General features: G+C 39.3%; 1 protein-coding gene across 7 annotated transcripts in view; it reads right to left on the reverse strand.

Moving 5' to 3' along the window:
* Positions 1–608: 608 nt before the first annotated feature.
* The window catches only part of PLCB4 (phospholipase C beta 4), a 436,230-nt gene continuing 415,393 nt past the window's right edge, over positions 609–21,445 (reverse strand). For 5 of the 7 annotated variants that reach the window (XM_067012117.1, XM_067012114.1, XM_067012113.1 and 2 more), the window contains 8 exons: positions 19,304–19,419; positions 17,961–18,036; positions 16,017–16,192; positions 12,824–12,925; positions 7,259–7,316; positions 6,233–6,319; positions 3,177–3,213; positions 609–995 (listed from right to left, as the gene is read on the reverse strand). In XM_067012117.1, the coding sequence (XP_066868218.1) occupies positions 907–995; positions 3,177–3,213; positions 6,233–6,319; positions 7,259–7,316; positions 12,824–12,925; positions 16,017–16,192; positions 17,961–18,036; positions 19,304–19,419 (741 nt within the window). In that variant the 3' untranslated portion in view covers positions 609–906. The remainder of the gene's footprint in view (positions 996–3,176; positions 3,214–6,232; positions 6,320–7,258; positions 7,317–12,823; positions 12,926–16,016; positions 16,193–17,960; positions 18,037–19,303; positions 19,420–21,445) is intronic. The other 2 variants (XM_067012118.1, XM_067012119.1) reach the window with 1 other exon arrangement.

A 21,445-nucleotide genomic window follows, 5' to 3' on the forward strand; every position in this document is an offset into this window, starting at 1 on the left:
GGAATTGGCAGAAGCAATTCCTAGAAAGCAATGTCAGACGTCAACTTTCTTTCTTTTTTTTTTTTTTTCTCTGTACGCGGGCCTCTCACCGTTGTGGCCTCTCCCGCTGCGGAGCACAGGCTCCGGACGCGCAGGCTCAGCGGCCATGGCTCACGGGCCCAACTGCTCCGCGGCATGTGGGATCTTCCCGGACCGGGGCACGAACCCGCGTCCCCTGCATCGGCAGGCGGACTCTCAACCACTGCGCCACCAGGGAAGCCCAAGATGTCAACTTTCTTAAAAGTGACTGACAGAATTCTCCTTTAGAGCACTGATGGGTTTTGGCACGGGGACACTGTTCTTTTTTTTTTTTTCTATTGTTCTAATAATTTCCACAACTGTTACAGGAAGTTAGCTTCTTATGGCATGGTGGAGACATGGCACTTACTGATGAGGTAACTTAGATGTAGAAAAATTCCCCCCAATTATTTGTCTAGCAGATCACCACTTCTGCTGATAAATTTGTAGACAGAGTTTTTTTTTCCCCCTAGCGCATGCACTTACTATCACATGGCTAATACTCTATTTTTGCTGCTGCTCAAACATGTCCTAATGCATCACAAAGCAGAGTTGTTAACACCAAGCTCATTTATTTGTGATGGTACTTTATAGCAAACATGTTTAAGTGGTATGATCAATGGGTAAACTCTGCCTTATTGGAATCGTAACTTTGGGGGATTTGTAGCTACTTTTGGTTGCCCAAGGAAATTCAGTATTCAAAACATTTAAGAGAAGTATGTAAGTCTCTGTGGTTTCAGGTGACATCTTGTCTAAACATAAAGGAAACGCAAAAGACATCAGCTTTCTTCCGCGGAATTTGTGTTCAGAACTTTGGGAGTGCTCTTTTGATGCGGTGGTTCTGCAGTTTCAGTTTGCGTCCTGGAGTTTCACACAACTGTTGCTGGTCTGCGGTCCATCTCGGCTTCCAATTTCACCATCTGCTGCATCTCCTTCGCCTGTAACATCAGAAATGTGACCTTACATGTTGAAATCCTCTCCTGAAGCCACAGAGCAAACCCAACCTCTCTTCTCCCATAAATTTGATGGTTGTCACTATGTCCTGGATACTTAAAGTGTGGTCCATGGACCAGCAGCATTAGCATCACCTGGGATCTTGTGAGGAATGTGGAATCGTGGACTCCACCCCAGACCCACTGACCCAGAATCTGCATTTTAATAAGATCCCCAGGAAATTTTTATGCACGTTAAAGTCTGAGAAGGACTGGTCCACACAGTACCAGGAAAACAACTTGAGAAGAGGCTACACCTGTTACTCATCGATTATGTCATGTCTAACTGTTTGATTTAGTTTCTACAGATTGACATGCCTTGACTGTGTGTAGATAATTTGATCATTTTTAGAATAAGCATTGCTTATGCACGATTTATTCCCCAAATAGCCTGAAATTTAATTAAAAGTAGTTGCCTAAGAATATCACTGATGGAGAAGTTCAGGTTGGGAGCATATCACATCGATTTGGTTGGAGTATGCTGCAAACAGAATGTTACAGGAATATGTAGGGTTCCTGGAATGCTATTGTCCAAAAACTATCCTTATAGGCTCTCACTTCTCTGGAGTAATTAATTTTTTATGGTCCACCCCAGGAAGTAAGCCACGGTGAACTCAATCTCATGAATTAAGGCTGTCAAGCAGGCAATCAGCTGATTTGGGGGGTGGAAAGGCATCATATGGGGACAGGTTCTGATGACAAATCATTGCCTGGCAAAATAGGGAAAATCAATTGGTTCATTTTATCTTTTACTTTCCAACCGTATGCTTTTTTCCAACCCAATACATGGATCTTTTGGAGGAACAATAAAGCACCCTGTCCTCTTTTAGTGACACATCATTTTGAAATAAAGGGCATTTAAAAATGCAAAGATGGATATAGAAAGATATAACTCAAGAGGAGGACACTCATGAGCTCTGATGTTACTAGTCATGTCTACTTAGGTATTCCAACCAAATGGAAGTTCAGTGGGTGGATTTGGTTAACTCTGCAGATCACACTATGAGCATCTAAATGTCCCAAATGAAGTCCTGCTACAAAATTAGTTTAACCCACAGACGATAGAGTGATTTCCTTCTTATTGTTATTTTTATATTGTGGCTTTAAATTTCATTTTGGTGAGGATGGATATAATAACATCAAAGATGGTAACTTTCTGCTTACATTTGGGATGGATGGTTCCCCTCCCCAGATTTTTTTTTTAGGCCTGAGATATAATAATGCTCTAATAGAGAAATGAAGAAATGGAGAAAAATATACAAACATGAAACTATGACACAAGCAGTATTCATAAGAGATGACAGTGAAACATTATCAGCACTGGAAATTAAATACTTTTATGTTCACTAAGTAGTAATAAAGGATTCCCTATGCTTCTCCCCCTCTAGCATTTAAAGACAATATTGAACACTGTTTAGAAAGAAGGATCTTATTAACACTAAAAAAGGATTCCAAGAGCAAGCTTCTCGTATGAGCAGGGTGACCGTTCATGCCCACTTGTCAAGGACGGTTTCAATTTATGCCCATGGTCTTGGCTATTATGAACAGCTTCCCCTTTCACTTGCAAAACTATCTTGTTCGAACAATAAATTATATGGTCACTTATAAGGGGTGATTAAGGTCCCTGGCAGATTGGATCTAACACAAAGCATGCCAAGAGTCATTGTATAATGACATTGTAAAATGTTTCTGCACTCAGACCATAACTCTTTGTCATTAAACACCACCAATGAATTTTACCCGGGTGTTTTAAAAATTAACAGCAGTCATATTAATGTTTGTGAAAGATCTGACTCTGTGACCCAGTCTTAGCTGTGGTCCGTCCAAACAACAACCATATATCACTGTTTTTGATGCCTGGGTACATCTTCATTAGCATGACTTGAGTTTCCCAGGTCTGCAACTGGAAAGGCTACTAAAACTCCATCAGAAATAATTCTCTCAAGACGTTGGCCATTTTGGTTTGAGTATTACATCAGAAATCCAAGCATCAAATAGTCACACTTTTAAATCAAACCCTTGCAATCTTAACTAGTCATGAGCAGATGTGAATCATCAAAGCACCAAGAATACGGATGTAGTTGAGCAGGAAAGCAATGTCTTGCTTATCAGAGTTTTCAGTCCTACCTTGCGTTTGGGACACTGCATGACAGGATTTCAAAAGCTGTTTGTACAAAAATAGTAATGTCAAAATTGAGTCATACATACAAAACAAAGAAAATAAATGAATACTGAAGTGAATTTGAAAAATGAATGCAAAACCATATACAGAAAAGCAAAAAGCTAAGACTAAAACATGTATACAACCGTCAGTGACAAACTTCCCCCAAGTTGATCTCAACAGAAAAAAAAGAACAAAACAAACGACCGATGCCTATTAGCCCAGACTGCACCTCTCTTGTGGGGCAGTGAGTGGGGAGCCCTCCCCTGAGCGAGACCCTCTCACCTCTCTTTATTAAATAATAGGATTGATGGCAAAAATCAATTTTAAAACTTGGGTGTGACAGTAATGGAGCATTTCAGGTTTGAAATGGTGCATGTCAAGACGGATGAGCTCCTGTGTGGCTGGGAGGTCGATGGGAAACAGCAGCAAAAACCCTTTGGAGTTTTAAATGAATAACTGGCTGACCAAGTAGACAAGGCCATTAGGAGGCTTTAAAAGGCCGTATGAAGTTAGGATCCAGAGTCAGGACCCAAATATATTAAAACTTGAGTTGTTTCTACCAATGCCCTCAACACTGTCTAGCTAATGAAGTAGATTGATTCCAGGCTTTTCTTTGGGAGTGACTGGGAGAATTTAGGCGATTTAGGGTCACAGGAAAGCAGGTAAGAAACCTTAACGGGAGATATTATGGGAGAATGTTAAAATTCATTTATTTTTGGCTTAGAAAGAGAAAAAAGTCTTGGGGTTTAACAGTGGTTTGGGAGATTGTTATACAAGTTTGGGATTGCCTGGAGACAGGAAACTGTTTTCTGCCAATGAAATATTGGTTATAAAGGGAGCTCTCTAAATGGTTCCAGACCTCGCCTATTATGAGGGAAGAAAAGAGTCACTATCTTTTGCCCTGTGTCTATGACAGTGTTGAGACACACTGAGTAACTGAATTGAGAGGTCTCTGATCTTTAAATTCCAAAAAATAAAAGTATACCAGAAATACCTGGGATTGAATTTGCTATAGAATAGGCCATATTTGTAAAGCAAAGCTTAACAAAGAAATTCAAGTCCTAATTCTACATTTTCTGGAAGTGTCACTATATCTTGAATTTCTTTTCATGGAATCTCATTAAATCTTCATCAAATCTCAAGCCGTCTCATGTTTTATCCTAAGCTTCTGTGACTCAAAGTATCAGGTATGGGCGGTAGACATTACCTGTGACCCATTGAAAGGCATTATATGAATTTTTGGAACAAAAAGTCACTATTCTCCCAATATGATCCAATCAATACAGTTATCACTAATCCAGTATTTCAATGCAAGAACTCTGGTGTGATTTGAGTTACACATGTATTAGGATAAAAGCCCAAAGTGATTTTTAAATTATGCACTTTAGCTCTCAAACTAAAAACACTAGGTAACCTTATTCTCTAGATCTGATATACACCAGTATTGTAGTGATGAGTAATTTTTAGCACATTTATATTCTTTAGTCAAACTTGTTGCCAAGCAACACAATGATTTCTAAGTAGTTTCTTAATTTAGCTAGCTGAAACATAACTGCATCTTACCTCCATTGTGCCTTCTTCTAAGGCATCCTTATCCCTACCCAGTCCTGATTCACTAAAGTGGATTCTATTGTTTTGGAGATGGTGGCTCTACCCTTACTCATTCTCCCATTCCCACCCCCCCTCCTCTGGGAGCACTTTCTGAGAAATGCTTTAGGAGCAAAATCATTAGTAACTTGTACCAGAAGGTGATGTATCTATGAGTTGGTCAAATGAGTTGGACCTGTGGGACAATAAACACTTATTGTCCACCTTAGGGATCTGTGAACTGTTCATGAATAGAAGCATTTAGCTGGAAAGGAAATGGGAAACATAACTCAGAAGTATGCCCATGAGTAAAACTTCTATCAACCAAAAAGTAAAGAATCTGAAACCAGAAGTTGGATTTATTTGTTACCCAATTGCAATACAAAAAAAAAAAAAAAAAAAAAAAAGATTTTATGGTTTTGTTTTACTGTCTCAAAGGTAATTTTTAGTGTAATTTCCAGTTAGGTGTTCTTCAAAGGAAGCCATTTACTCTTGAAAAATATACCTTAAATAGTATTACTTTATATATGAAAGGAAATAGGAAAGAATAATGTAGTACAAGTACGTATTTCAGTCAAACCTCTTTAAAGCTTCTATATTGAAGTAAATTATCTAGAAACTTCCGAACCAGCTACATCTAAAGAGATGTATTTGGACTGAGACAGACTGAAATTTTAACTGCTGCTGAGGGTCATTTTGCCACATAAGCTAGAGGTATTTCCATCAAATTGAAATGAGGGTGCGGATGGCCGATGGGCTATATAGCCCACCTATCTGTACTGTTCGAGGTAAACACACATTTATCCTGGTCTTGGTATATGCCTGATAACTACTAAATAGTTGGATTTTGGATAACTCTTTTTATTTGTGTATATTTTTTGCGTTTATTTTTATTTGCGTATATTTAGCGTTTAGCACCAAGAGTATGGTATTCACTCACTTCCAGTGGTTTGTAGAGTTATAGTGGCTCATGCCTCTAGGTTTCACTTGTAAGGCCTAAGAAAGTTCTATAACTTCATTTTTAGATTGAGGTTGAAAGTAGGTGGTCTCTCTCATTTGCTTTTAAATACAACCTCACTTGTCTCTAGGGTACAAGTGATAAAACTCTACGTGAAAATGAAGAAACAATTTGTAACCTGTTTTCTCCTCCTCTCAGTAATGTCCTACGTAGAATCCCCATAAGCTAATCAAAACATGACTTTTGATTCTTTTCTCCCCACAGCCACATTCCTCTCCCACTTCAAAAAAGAATACTTTCTGTTCTTGGTGGATGAAATGGGGTAAGTACAGTAGGTACCACATTTTTCTAGCCATCTTTCCGTGCCACTACTCAGGCCACGGGCTTTAGCAGAAGGGTGACTCTGACCCACGGCATTTGCCTCCTGAAGCTGGTTGGCTGCCTACAACTTTTTATACTTTTTAGATGAAATACCTGCTCATTCTGTTTCTCTAGGAATTCGAGGTGCTCAAGCTGGACTTTTTTCAACTGGTCCATTTCTTTGGACTGCTTCATTGCGAGCTGCAAAAAACAAACAAAAACAACAGCTGATCAACTTTGGGTTGTAATCTTAAAACTTAAAACTTATGGATGGGGCTTCCCTGGTGGCGCAGTGGTTGAGAATCCGCCTGCAGATGCAGGGGACGCGGGTTCGTGCCCCGGTCCGGGAAGATCCCACATGCCGCGGAGCGGCTGGGCCCGTGAGCCATGGCCGCTGAGCGTGCGCGTCCGGAGCCTGTGCTCCGCAACGGGAGAGGCCACAACAGTGAGAGGCCCGCGTACTGAGAAAAAAAAAAAAAAAAAAAAAAAAAAAAAAAAAAAAAAAAAAAAAAAAAAACTTATGGATGAAGGTTGGTAGTTTGCAATTTAAGTGATGGATATAAAAGAAAAATAAAAAAGAAGAAAGTAAAATAGCCTGAAAGCTGGGAGAGTTTAAACCCATAATTTTTACTGGCAAGATAGTTCCTGCCAAAATCTTAGAAAACAAAAGAGTAGGGCTTCCCTGGTGGCGCAGTGGTTGAGAATACGCCGGCCAATGCAGGGGACACGGGTTCGTGCCCCAGTCCGGGAAGATCCCATGTGCCGTGGAGTGGCTGGGCCTGTGAGGCACGGCCACTGAGCCTGTGCGTCCGGACCCTGCGCTCCGCAACGGGAGAGGCCACAGCAGTGAGAGAGGCCCACGTACCACCAAAAAAAAAAAAAAAAAAAAAAAAAGCAAAAGAGTACTTGTGCACGATTAAAATCTGGCTTCATTTTCTGTATAAAATGGAGCAAATAATTACCTTAAAGATTTTAGTGAGAGATTAATTTAGCTTTCAGGGAGCGGAGAAGAGAAGCTAGAATGTTTAACGTACAGAAAAATCAAATTAAGCAAATTAGCTAGTAGTCTGATTTCTAAGCATGAGCTACTGTTTATAGTTTTTTAAAGGAAAAGTGTCAAGAAAATTATAAAATACTTACTCGCTTTCTTTCTTCCAGAAACTTTTTAGTGTTGCTGCTGTTTAACTCCCTGACCCGCCTAAAAGCAATAGGTACAAACAACAGTTGGTATGACGTTGGTTGGGATTACATGATATTAAATAAGAAAGAGTCATATTCCATTTAATTATTTGGATGGGATTATCACTTCCTTTTCCTAATTTTTATTGAGGAATTTTGAAATGTACAATGTACAGAGAAAAAGACAAAAGACATCTGTATACCCATCACTCAGATTAGTCAACATTAATTATGTTTTACCATGCTGGTCTCATATTTTTAAAGGAAATAAAGCATTGCAGCTGTAAATAAACCTCCCTTTGTATTCTTCCTCACTCCACTTCCCTCCTTTCTCTCTCTCCAGAGGTAACCACTATTCTGAATTTGGTGTGGACCTTCCTATCCATGTTTTAATATTTTTATTACATATGGATGTATCCATATGTAATATACACAAATGTTTCTCAAACTTTCACATGCACACAAATCACATGGAGATATTATCAAAAACAGATTTCTGAACCCACCCCCAGAGGGTCTGATCCAGTGGGTCTGGGGTGGACCTGAGATTCTGCATTTCTAATAAGCTCCCAGGTGATGCTGATGCTTCTGGACTATACATACACTGTTTTGTATGGTTTCCAAATTAACCTAAATGCTAACATATTCTGGGTTTCTTTCTATAACTTAAAACTTAGCCTTATGATTAAGAGATATAGCTATGTTTCAAACGATTCCATTATTTTCATCTGCTGCATGGATTTTTCCATTTATGAGTAGATTACAGTATTTTCATTTTGCCATTAATAGAAAGTAGGTTATTGCCCAACAATGCACAATGGTTTGGTACATAGGGTCCTGAAATGCTTGGCACACTGTCTATTGGCTAGATAAATGAAGTGTAGGACATATCTTCTTGTGCGTATGAGCAAAGGTTTCTCCAGGTGTAAACCTAGACTTGCAGGTTGGTAGGGAGTGAACAACTTCATCTTTACTCCAAAGTACCTGTCCCAGTTTGCGCTCCCACCCATAGTGTCTGGGTGTTACCCTTTCTCCATATCTTTGCCTACTCTTGTTACTATCAGACATTTCGTTTTCTGTCAATTGCTGATGTTTTGAAATGGCATCATGCTGTTGTTTTAACTCACATTTCCCCTGGTTATTGGTGAGGTGAAGTGTTTTTCATGACTAAATAGATGTATAATTGATTGAATTTCTATAATAGTTATAGGTCTATTCAGGTCTTCTCTTTCTTTTACAGTCAGTTTTGGATATTTTAGTTTTTCTAAGCAATTGTCCATCCCATCTAGGTTTTCAAATTCATTAGTAGTATTGTTTATAGTAGTCTTGGTTTTCAAAAATATTTACTGTATTTGTAGTTATTTCCCTTTTCATCCCTAATATTACTAATTTGTGGTATCTCTTTCTTCTTTATCAATCTTGCTGGAGGTTCACTGAATTTTTTTTTTTTTCAAATAACAAGCGTTCGCTTTTTTCACTTTTTTACTTCCATTTCTTTTTGTTTTCTATTTTAATATTTTTTGCTTCTTAAATTTTTATTTCTTCCATTCTGACATCTTTGGGTTCAGTTTATTTTTCTAATTTTATGTCCTCTTTGAGCATTTTCTTATTATTTCTTTAAAAAAATATATGCATCTAGGCTATAATTTTCACTGTAAATATGACTTTAAGATCTAGGAGCAGGAAAGGAATAAAGATGCAGACATAGAGAATGGACTTGAGGACATGGGGAGGGGGAAGGGTAAGCTGGGAGGAAGTGAGAGAGTAGCACTGACATATATACACTACCAAATGTAAAACAGATAGCTAGTGGGAAGCAGCCACATAGCACAGGGAGATCAGCTTGGTGCTTTGTGACCACCTAGAGGGGTGGGATAGGGAGAGTGGGAGGGAGACGCAAGAGGGAGGGGATATACGTATAGCTAATGCATTTTGTTATACAGCAGCAATTAACACAACAATGTAAAGCAATTATACTCCAATAAAGATGTTAAAAAAATCTACTCTCTTAGCAACTTTCAAGTAATATACAGTGTGAGCTACAGTCACCATGCTGAAATTAGATGCCTAAAACTTATTAATCTTATAATTGCAAGTTTGTATCTTTTAATCAATGTCTCCCCATTGACTCCCCTACCGTCACCCCCTGGCAATCACCATTCCACCCTGTTTCTATGAATTTGGCTTTTTTTTTAGACTCCACAAATATATAGTATTTTTCTCTGTTCGATTTAGTTCACTTAGGATAATGTTCTCAAAGTTCATCCATGTTGTCCCAAATGGCAGGATTTCCTTCTTTTTATGGCTAAATAATATTTCATTGAATAGACATCTCAAATTTTCTTTAACCACTCGTCTGTTCATAGACACTTAAGATGTTTCTGTGTCTTGGCTATTGCAAATAATACTGTGATGAACTTGGGGATGTAGGCATCTCTTCTAGATAGTGTTTTCATTTCCTTCAGATATATACCCAGAAATGGAATTGCTGGATCATATGGTAGTTCTATTTTTAATTTTTGGAGAAACCTCCTTCATACTGTTCTCCATAGTGGCTGCACCACCAAGTTACAATCCCACCAAGAGTACACAAGGGTTCCCTTTTCTCCACATCCTTGCCAATACTTATTATCTCTTGTCTTTTTGATAATTGCCATTCTAACAGATGTGAGGTGATATCTTATTGTGGTTTTGATTTGCATTCCCTGACGATTCGTAGCGTTGAGCATCTTTTCATATACTGTTGGCCATTTGCATGTCTTCTTTAGAAAAATGTCTATTCAGGTCTTCTGCCCACTTTTAAAATCAGATTATTTATTTTTTGCTATTGATTTGTTGATTTGCTTATATATTTAGGATATTAGTCTCTTACCTGATATATGTTTACAAATATTTTCACGCATTTGGTAGGTTGCCTCTTTATTTTGCTGATTATTTCTCTTCCTGTGTACTTCAGCTAACTCTGACACATTGATCAACAGTGTTTATGTTGTCATTCAGTTATAAATATCATGTCATTTATGTTGAAATGTCTTTTTTTTTTTTTAGATGTTGGGGGTAGGAGTTTATTAATTCATTTATTTTTATTTTTGCTGTGCTGTGTCTTTGTTCTGTGCGAGGGCTTTCTCCAGTTGTGGCAAGCAGGGACCACTCTTCATTGCGGTGTGTGTGCCTCTCACTATCATGGCCTCTCTTGTTGCGAAGCACAGGCTCCAGACTCGCAGGCTCAGTGGTTGTGGCTCACGGGCCTAGTTGCTCCATGGCATGTGGGATCCTCCCAGACCAGGGTCGAATCCGTGTCCCCTGCATTAGCAGGCAGATTCTCAACCACTGTGCCACCAGGGAAGCCTGAAATGTCTTCTTTGACCCAAGAATAGAAGTATTTTTCAGCTTCTGCATGTCTTTCTTAGCTCTCTGATTATAAATTTTTAGTTTTATTTCTCAGTAGTTTGATAAGGTAGATACACACAGCATGTGTTTTAAAAGGTAACCATCTGGCATAGAGAAATTATTTTTTAAGAGACCAGCCATTTGTAGATGTTTGAGAGTCACCTAACCACTAGATACTGAGTTATAATAAAAAAGTATAATAAGTCAAAATAAGGAAATTAAATTAAAAAATTGCCTGGTTAAATTATCAGTAACTCATAATTTAAGATAACTTGATCTCAACTGGGTTAAAGTCCATTTTGCAACATAATTTTAAAAATATGATAAAGAGCTATTTAATAATTAGCACATTTATCATGTTGAATTCTATATTTCAGTTTGGACAGTCTAGAACAGTTTAACGAGGTTTTATCATGGCTTGGATATTTTGTGTTATTCAACTAAAGTGGACAATGTCATTTCCATGTACACAAGGCCATTAAGCAAAGTTCCTTGTCTGAGAATAAGGTCCAGAGGGTGGCACTTTGTTAAAGTAAACAAGAACCAGATAACTACCCCAAAATGATGGTGTAAATGAGCATTGATTAAATTGAGTAATAATCTCCCTAGAGAGACACAAATGACACTCCATGTTTACTGAGAAATTTCTTGGCCAAAGTGTTGAAAAGGCAATTCATTTTCAGGTCAAATTACTGTGGAATTCCAAATCCTATTGCTGGCCAGTTAATTCCAAACCATATTTAATCCAACAAAACTTCAGCATAAAAGTGCACCGGATGGTATTATGCTTTATATTTTGTCCTATTTCAAGTTTAACTTTAATTACGGTTAATAAATGAGATGTGTTTTAAAAATCAACGATATTGAAGTAATTGGACAGCAGTTACTGCTGTGTTCAAGACAAGGAGGAAACATCAGGTATCAACTAAGTGTCCACAAAAGACTGTGTAGACAGTGGAATTGAAACAGGGGTACTTTGCTTCTAGCTGCAAGGTTTCCTAACAGCGCAGCCTATGGTCAACAGCTGAATGACGTGAAGCCCTAAACTTCATGCTCACGTTTTAACTCCCAAAGCTACACAGCCTTTTTGTGGGTGGTGAACTCAGCTGGCAGCCACATTCTATACAAGTCTATTTCTCCGAGAGAAGAGATCCTGCTGTGCTTGACCACTGCTGTGTGAACCTAGCTCTCAGTTCTGAAGCAACCAGCATCTGTGTTCTTAGAGGCTTTCGGGGCAGCCATGAGCATCACAGGTGAAGACGCTTTGGGGAATCACTGGGAATCAAGTGCTGCTAACTCCCTCTCTTGGGTACTATGACTACTGATGCCCTCTCAGATCCCCTTTATCAGCTTTGGCTAAAAGGCTTGCACCTGGGATCTTCTCTGGAGGTCACACAAACCTTCCCCCAACTCTATGTGGCCAATGACTGATTAACATAGAAGTACAAAAGCCAGACACCTGTGATTCAAAGGGACAGATCATGGTACAGTTTACAATCCAGAGCTTGGGATCAGGCTGAAGAGGAACTCTAGCAGAGACCATATACTTACTTAGCCCCTGCCCTGGCCCCCTCCTGCTTCCTCCTCTCCCCTTAGCTGAAGATCCTTTCCTCAGTAAATCATATGTGCCCAAATTCCTGTCTTTGTTTCTAGAAACCCATTCTAAGACAAGTATGAACCAGAAAACCTGTGTGTGTGTGTGGAGGGGGTGGTTTGAGATGATGCCTGGTGTCAAGGACAGCACAAGGCCAGTCAAGGGAAGAAGACTATCCTACATGCTGTTATATAGACTCTAAGTCCATTCAGAATGGGCTTAACACCTAAGCAGATGAGATGCTTACAGGATGACCCAATGGGATGTGGGAAGGGTATCTTGCCATATTTTATATAATTTTGTTTGTAAATTAGCACACATATATTGAATGTAAATCTGTTTTACTAGTGGCAGTAAACAATCAGAAGATGTTTTACAGCAATAATAATACATCTTCTAGCAGTTATGATAGCAGGATTCTAAACCAGAACTCACAGGTTTTTTTATATCTCAAATGTGAGTGTGTGTATACACACAGAAATATTGTCGAGTCTGTGTCTTCAAGTCAATGCTATATTCCGGCAGTGAGCGTTCTGACTCACCTTTCCCGTTCTGCTTTATTCTTGATAGATTTATCTTGGCTGATGGCTTTGCTATTTTCCATAGAAATCTTAGCCTGGTGTGCTCGCATTTCCTTGCTTTCCCTATGTATTAAAAATAAACAAACAGGTGGTGATCATTTTGTAATGTATAGAAATATTGAACCACTATGTTGTGTACTAACATAGTGTTGTAGATCAATTATACTTCAAAAAACAACAAACGAAAAACAAACCTAACCAAACTCCTAGAAAAAGAGATCAGATTTCTGGTTACCAGAGGCAGGGGTGGGAGGAGGGGGAATTGGAGGAAGGTGGTTAAAAGGTACCAACTTCCAGTTATAATATTAATAAGTCCTAGGGATGTAACGTACAACATGATAAATATGAACACTGCTGTATGTTATATATGAAAGTTGTTAAGAGAGTAAACCCTAAGAGTTCTCATCACAAGGAAAACATATGTTTTCTTTTTCTTTTCTTTTATATCTATATGAGATGATGAATGTTCACTAAAGTTTCTGTGGTAATCGTTTCATGATGTATGTAAAGCCAAAGCACTATGCTGTACACCTGAAACCAGACAGTGCTGTATGTCAATTACATCTCAATAAAACTGGAAAGAAGAAAAATAAATTAGGGGAGTGAAGAGCTAGTGTTTAGTGGGCATAGAGCTTCAGCTGGGGAAGATGGAAAAGTTCTGGAGATGGATGGTGGTGATGGTTGTACAACAGTGTGAATATACTTCATGCCACACATTTTATAAATGGTTAAATGGTAAATTTCATGTTATGGATATTTAACTCTAATAAAAAAAAAATGAAAACGTAAACAGAAAACACATTCCACATGTCACAACAGGACTAGGTTCACTTTTTATTTCATTATTGGGCTCATCAAGTTGTTTTGTACTCTGTGGAAAGGAGGTCAGGAGCCCCGATCCACGAGGATGCTTCTCCTGGGGGCAGTGGGTCACTGTGAAGTAACAGTGGTGGGCTGGGAAGAAGCGACATTATGTGTGTCTAAGCTAACCCTAACCACACAATGATCGTATTCAGCTGCCCAGAGTAGGACACTGTCATTAACATGCCATAAGAATTCTGAATAATAAAAGCTACAAATCCTAAGTTATATACAAATATCTCAGGCAATCATGTTTACCAATCTATATATAATTTAAAATATGTAAATAGTGAATACAGCATGAAAATAATCAAAGAATGCACAGGGACAACCACTTATGGTTGGTAAAATACAAGGATAATCCAGCTTTGTCCCACGTGTTTTGGGATCAGATGGCTTTGAAGAGAAAGGATGTTCTAACACTCACAAGTGACCATCCTGTTTTCTGACAGTCCAGGGGAAGGAAGGGGACGAAATTGTTGTGTGTGTGAATGCAAGTGTGTACCACAGAAACTCATATCTTTAGATTACTGAAGAGTACATTACAAGCATACAATTTAGAATACTAAAATGAATATTATTAACAAAGAATCTTCCCTGGAACCTGTGGAGATCTCCTTGAAGCACTGCCTGGAAATGAGGGACCAAGGAGTGAGGTTGTTTAAGTAGTGTTTGTACTTCACGGAAAGGGATGGACAAAGCTGAAACAGAGTTCTTCAGTCAGAGACCTTAGGGCCACAGAGGCTGGAATATGTATAGAAACTCCTGGGCCCAAGAAAATGGCTCTCAAAATTTTTCATAACTTGTTATTAAATTGACCATCTCTTCTTTCATTCAACAAGCACTTATCAGTAACCATATAATGATGCTGAATGTTAAGAAGGCAAGATTTTTTTAACCGAGAGTGAGTGACAGCTGTGATGGTGACAAAGAAACACAACCACAGGATGCTTGAGAAAAAACTTCGATGCTGCTGTTTTTTTGAAAAAATACCCCTGCCATCGATCTATTTTTTTAAGGTAAGTTAGTAATAAGGTTATGGTTGCTTCAAATGACTTCCTGTGTCATGCAAGAATTCATTTACTTTTTGTTTTTTTAGACAATGCCTGCTAATTGTGGGCTAATTTTTCCCCTTTATTCAACTTCAAAAAAAATTAGAATAGAGTACCTTATTCTTTGAAGTATCTTTGAATAAGGGTGGACACCTAAAATCTGGTATTGTAGCAATGGTCAAAGGGAGGATGATGAACAGACCTTTCTGTGTACTAAATCAAGAGCATTTCTAAGGGAAAAAAAGACAACTTTTTAATCCTATACAAATAAATAGAATACTTGAAAATGGATAGGGTCTGGAAACTTAGCCCACAGGAAACTCAGCATAGTATACCTCATTTAGTTGATTCATGTGAGAATCAGAAACTATGGCAAAAATACTTCACGTTCTTATGGCCATATATCACTCCAAAATAAAGTTGGAAATCTGAGAATGTGCCTAGATAATTCATGCAGTTAGATTTTAAAAGTTTTTTTTTTGATTTGTTGGTAAAATGCTTCTGTTTTCTACTTTTTTGTGTGTATCAACAGACCATAACCATGGCATACAGTTGGCACTAAGGAAGGCACAGGCAAGCTGCAACAAAGCTGTGATAAAAAGACATAACTGACCTAAACACTCTTCTGCCCTGGGAAAAAGACCAGCTCATCATCTGCAGTATGCAATATGCTGAAATGGGATGAGACCAAAATAAACAGATACTTTTTGCTGTTTCTTGATCAGGCCTGCTTTTCTAGAATTCACAGAAGTCCAGACAATGGAAAGAAGGGTCTTTCCTCAGGTACCTCTGAGTGATCAGAACCAATCCCTCTAGGAACTCAACTGCTTGGTATTTATCTCCTTCTATGTCTTCTCTTCTAAGAGGCTCCAGATCATTTTTCAAAGGCCACCTCCAGCCCTATCATTCTGTGAAGCATCTGGGACCACTTGGAGGCGGTAGAGCCTGTGACACTTTTTAGTATGTATCATACGCTACTTGTAACGTGACTTAATTTGTCATGGGAGTGTGAGATCTTGCCAACACCTGGAAGCCCTTTGATGGCAGAGGCCATTTCTTATAGTTCCTCTTGCTCACGTCAACTGTACAATAGGATATATGTAAAAGATCAATGTTGTATGCCAGGTTGATTTTCCTTACTACCTTGACAGGTGCATACACACACACAGACACACACACACACCACACAAAACTAGTCTTTTGTAAAAATTGGGAGTTTCTTCTGGAGCTAACTCTCCCACCTGTCATGGGACAGTTTCAACTGCTGGGTCTGCTGCTCGTGGGCATTGATCAGGAGCTTTCTGAGCAGCTCGCACTGCTGGCTGAGATGCTGATCCCGGATCTCCTGCTCCTCCGCACTGTGGGTGTTGATCATGTCTGACCACTCTTTTGTGTGCTGCGCCACGATCTCCTTGACCTGCGTGGGGAAAAGGGGGTGGTGCCACCTAGAATTCTCACAGGTCAGGTAGGAACTGAAAGCACAATATTAGCCATGCATTTCAGATCCCTCCCACCAATTTACTTGGTCAATCAGTAGACGCCCATATAACCTGCAAAAATATGTACTAATCAGTGGGAATCCAGAAGTCATTGCTTATTAAAATAGAGCAATCACTTTGGCTCTAAATACTGAACCATGACCCATTATTTCAACTGCCTAACTCGCCCACACTCTGGTTTGTCTGGGCTTTGGGCTCCTTTACCAATTCTATCAGAATTCTCTTCATCACCTCATATTTTTCCAGCTTCACTTCCACAAGGCCACAGATCTGAATAGAGAGCTGTGTGTTCTCTTATTCCTGGATCATGACTTATTGTGTCATTTTAACAGATGCTGGGGTAGAAAGTCTTCCCCTGCAAAGACTATCCATGCTCTTCATACTGTGGTTTTACAGCTCATCAATAGCTAGAGTCTCTTTCTCCACCTCCTTGAATCTGGTTGACCTGTGACTTGCTTTAGCCACAAGACAGTAGCAAATGTGATGCAAGCAGAAGCTTGGAAAGTACTTATCCTTTTTCTATGCCTGGAACCCTGAGGCTAACCTGTGGTAAAGCCTGTGCTAGCCTGCTGGAGGATGAGAGGTCATGTAGAAAAAAACAACCAGCAGTCAGCTACCCACCAGAGAGCTGAGTGAGGCCATCAATCCCAGCTGACTGTTGACACACACATGAGCCCAGCCAAAATCACTAGAACTGTCCAGTGGAGTATACCCCAAATTCTAACCCACTGAACTGTGAGCTAATACATGGTAGTTGTCTTACACCACTAAATTTCAGCATGGTGTTTCATGCAGCAAAAGCAAATTGATACGGTGGCCAACGTTTCTGCTTTCCTATTTATGCAAAGCATTTAAAAATCATGGCATGTTGCACAGTTGTTAACTCTCAAATATTCCAGTTAAGAAGAGAGAAAGAGAGAGTGGGGAACAACTCTCAAAGATACACAACTTACTGCCTCTACAGACTGCATGGCAGAGTGGACACAAAATACACAGCACCAAAGAGAACTTCAGCTTGGATGCCTGGCTGGCCCAGGTGTGTGGCAGGGTCACTGGCTGGATGACAGAGCTGCATTTAGACATAACGGAGGCTGGCTGGTTTGACCAAAAGCTATAGTTGGAAACTTTATTTCACAGCTTCTTTTCTTTTATAATTATTATAATTATAATTATTTATGTTGTTGATGGCACCTTGGAGCTCAGCTCTCCAAAATGTCCATAATCTTAATTAATGTCCCCTAAACTATTTTCTTGTGTCTTTGGGGGAATCCAAGTAATTAGGCTCATCTCCTAGAATCTCAGCCCTGGATTTATTCCCGTCCCAAACTTCCACAGCAAAGTTAGGATGGAATAAGTGTCAACGAACTACTGAACCCTCAAGGTGGGTGGTTTTCTGTCCTATGATCAATGTTACTTCTATAGGGAATCATATTCTGTATTTTGTACACTATTTCCTTTTAGTCCATTTATTGTTTCCCTTGATGCCTCTGAGGTAGACAACATAGGTATTGTGAGCATATGTTTACAAATTAAGGAAAAGGCGTTCCATGAAATGGCTCTTCTCCAAGCCAGTGAGCCCAGACCAGCCCCAGGCTACTGTTATTTCTGATTTAAACTGGGTGCAGCTTCTAAAACATCACAGAGTATCTTCCACAGTTGCTGCTGTAAACATAGGCATTTTCTTACCTTAGATTTGTGATCTGATGTCAGCGTCTGAATTTTAATTTCTGTTTCTTTCTTCATTTCGAGACAATTACTTCCCCTGAAAATGGAAAACCACAAATGCATGCCAGGCATTAGATATCTTTCCTCTCCCAGGAACCTTTGCTCCAAAGCCTTTCAATGAAGACAATTTGTTCATCAAACATGAGACGCCATGGCTCACTGGGCAACCTCAGTTCTTCCAGTAATAGATGCATACCTTACAAAAAATATCTGTATCGTGATTACTCAATTCAACCACTACACAAAGAGACATTTCAGACCTAACAATTATTTCATTGTTAAAGGTTTGTTGTCAGAGTTTCCATTTTGGTTCCTGCTTTTCTTCAAGCTATCTTTTATTTATTCAATAATACACTATTTAGGATGAGAACTGAAAAATAGGACCTCAGCCTTGAAGCGAGTTTTCAATTCTTCCACTTTGGTTGTAAAGCCAGATTTTTGTCTTTGACACAAGCCAGCAAGGGAGAAAAATAGCATTTCTTGGCAGTGTGGGGTAATTTTTGCTTCTTACTCTATTGTGAGTAGGAAATATATACTAGGCAATTGCCCAGCAACTATTACTGCTTATTTCAATGATTAATTTTTCCTTTTGGAATATCCATATCATTGCTGAAACCAGAATAGGCCCTGAGCTTCTGCCTTCAGCATATATGCTCTGATTTATTATGGCCTAAGTCAGAGTGCTTCATCATATTATTAATAGAGAGTGTCTCTGAGAGGCACATTCTAAACATCCAACTTATCACTTCTCCATGGCTGGCACTGAGTGTGTTTCCCTCCTACTCTGTTATTCAGTGAGCTTGCAGCATCACAGAAACATTCCCCTAGCTTAATTCTATCAATAGATAAAATCTTTCAAGGTAAATGCAGTGATAGGTTTTATTCAACAGTTTCATCTGTTGGCATAAGCTAAGGATTCTTGCAATAGTAAACATCAAAATTGCATTTTTTTCCTTGAGTGTATCAACCTTACTATTTATTACCTGGCAATGCAAAATGATTTCTGGAATTTTTCCAACTGTAATTTGTCCTTCCTTCTCCCCTCGACCCCCATTCACCTTAAAGGTACCATGAAAGACAGTTATTATTTCATTAACAGCTGCAGAACTTGAATAAAGCTCCTCATTTCCACTTCAGTCACTCCCTTCAGCTGAGTGAGTCGCTTATTTCCCAGGAATCATTGTTAATGATGAAAACAAAGTTAAGACTAAGTTCTTCCTTGGCTTAAGCAGGCAGTGGAACTGTGGGAAGAGACAAAACATAAAAAGGCAAAAAGCCTCCAGAAGGACATAAACAGCATTTACCCCTTCTTCTTCATTGCCTTCTCTAGGATTTTCTCATGAGTTGACTTCTCCTTGTCATACTGTGCCACAATTTTGTCAACTTGTGTGCAATGTAGCTTCTGCATGGTACTGTGCTCCTGAACGAGAAGAATTTGTAGTGACGAGTTAGACTTGTAGTGTAGCTGATAAACTTTATCCCATGTTGGGCTGGCATAATTTCCACCAGCTCTTTCAGAGTCTTGGTTTGAAAATCAAGGAGTAACTGAGTCTGGGAGCTGGAAAGACTTCCAATCTCCCACCCAACCTAAGAGTTTCTTGTATTCCCATAAGGTCTCTCCAACAAGGGGGTTTCCAGCCTCAGTCCATTGAACATGCCCACCTCAAAAGGCAGCCCTGCCCACTGCTGGGCAACACCAATCATCCCAAAGTTCTTTCTTCTGCACATAGATATCTCCATAGAACTGCCACCCATCCATCTTTGATCTGCCGAGTCATCTAATCAGTCCACTGCCCCTTCCACAACCTAGTCCCCAAAACCCAAGTTCAGCTACCTTACTTATTCTCTTTTACATGATAAATATAACTATTCATTATGTGGCATGGCTTCTGAACACCGGGCACTTTTTGGAAGGTCTTGAATACTGTCATTACACAATGAGAACCTCTACTGTGGTTGTCAATATCAGCTCATTTTGAATCCCCATCCATTGATGTTTTTGCCAGCTTCCTAATCTAGATGCACTCACAAGGATGACAGAATGTTCAGGAACCCTGGCCTTCAGCTTTACAGATAGTTAAAATATTTCTCCATCTGCTTCCTTCAATCACTGAAAATGGGGCTGCAATGCTTTGAAAATAAGTATTTCTTTATAAACATTATTTCTTCCTGATAATTTGGCCACAGCCAAGGACTTAACTGAAATCAGATCTCCTTAGCTGCTCAGCCCCTAATCATAGAGGAAAACAGTGCAATCAGTAATATCCACTCTAAGATGATGCTTGATGTTATATCCAAGTCTTACTCTTGAAAAACTTAGAGAAATGAGATGATACTGAAGTCTGGAATGGATAGACTTTGTTCAGATTATATAACTACCCTCATGGTCATGTCTCCTTTTGCTTATTTTTTTAAGTGAGTAACAAAAGTGAGTCACTTAATTTTTTAAAAATTAATTTTCTTGGGCTTCCCTGGTGGTGCAGTGGTTGGGAGTCCGCCTGCCAATGCAGGGGACACGGGTTCGTGCCCCGGTCCGGGAAGATCCCACATGCCGCGGAGCGGCTGGGCCCGTGAGCCATGGCCACTGAGCCTGTGCTTCCGGATCCTGTGCTTCCGGAGCCTGTGCTCCACAATGGGAGAGGCCACAACAGTGTGGGGCCCACATACCGAAAAAAAAAAAATTAATTTCCTTCCTAAGGTAGGCTCACCTTTAACCTAATTCATGAATATCTTAAAAGATTTCATACAATATAAATGGGGAAGGGATTTTGAACTTTCCCAAGATTTTCTTAATTTCCCAGCACTGTTAGCAGGTTAACACAGGACTTGATCTACAGTTCATTTACATATAAATTCTTCAGAAATGCATTGGTGCACATGGTCTCAGCATTCCTGTCCAGTGAATAAATGCCTCTGGGAGAAGGCATGGAGGAAGGTGGTGCTAGGCAGGAAGGTTCTCGGAATAGGACCTGATAACAGGGACAATGAGTGCTCCAAGGTGATGTTATCTTGCTCTGGATTTGGGATTAGGGAATTATATGTAACAATGTCCTGCCTAATTTGTGGTAACCTGGAACACCTCATAAATCCAGTCCTGTTACCAATATCTGTGCCCTTTTGTGTTATAAACTAGGGGTTCTGCATTGGGTTAAGGACATGGACAGTCTCAGGTCTTAGGACAAGCTACTTACCCTTTCAGTCTGTTCATCTTTATAATTGGGAGAGTGATACCTTCTTCAATCTTTATAATTGGGAGATTGTTGCCTACTTCATAGGGTTGTTAGGATTAAATATAAGAGAAATCATATTTCAAATGCCTGTTATACCTTATTCAAAATACAATTACATACAAACCTACTTATATTATTCAGTACTCATGAAAACATGCAGAGAGTGACCTGGGAGAAGGGAGAACAGTCTGAGAAGTTAAATCAATAAACTTTTCC

This window comes from Kogia breviceps, chromosome 14 (genome assembly GCF_026419965.1).
Source record: "Kogia breviceps isolate mKogBre1 chromosome 14, mKogBre1 haplotype 1, whole genome shotgun sequence".
Taxonomy (NCBI): Eukaryota; Metazoa; Chordata; class Mammalia; order Artiodactyla; family Physeteridae; genus Kogia; species Kogia breviceps.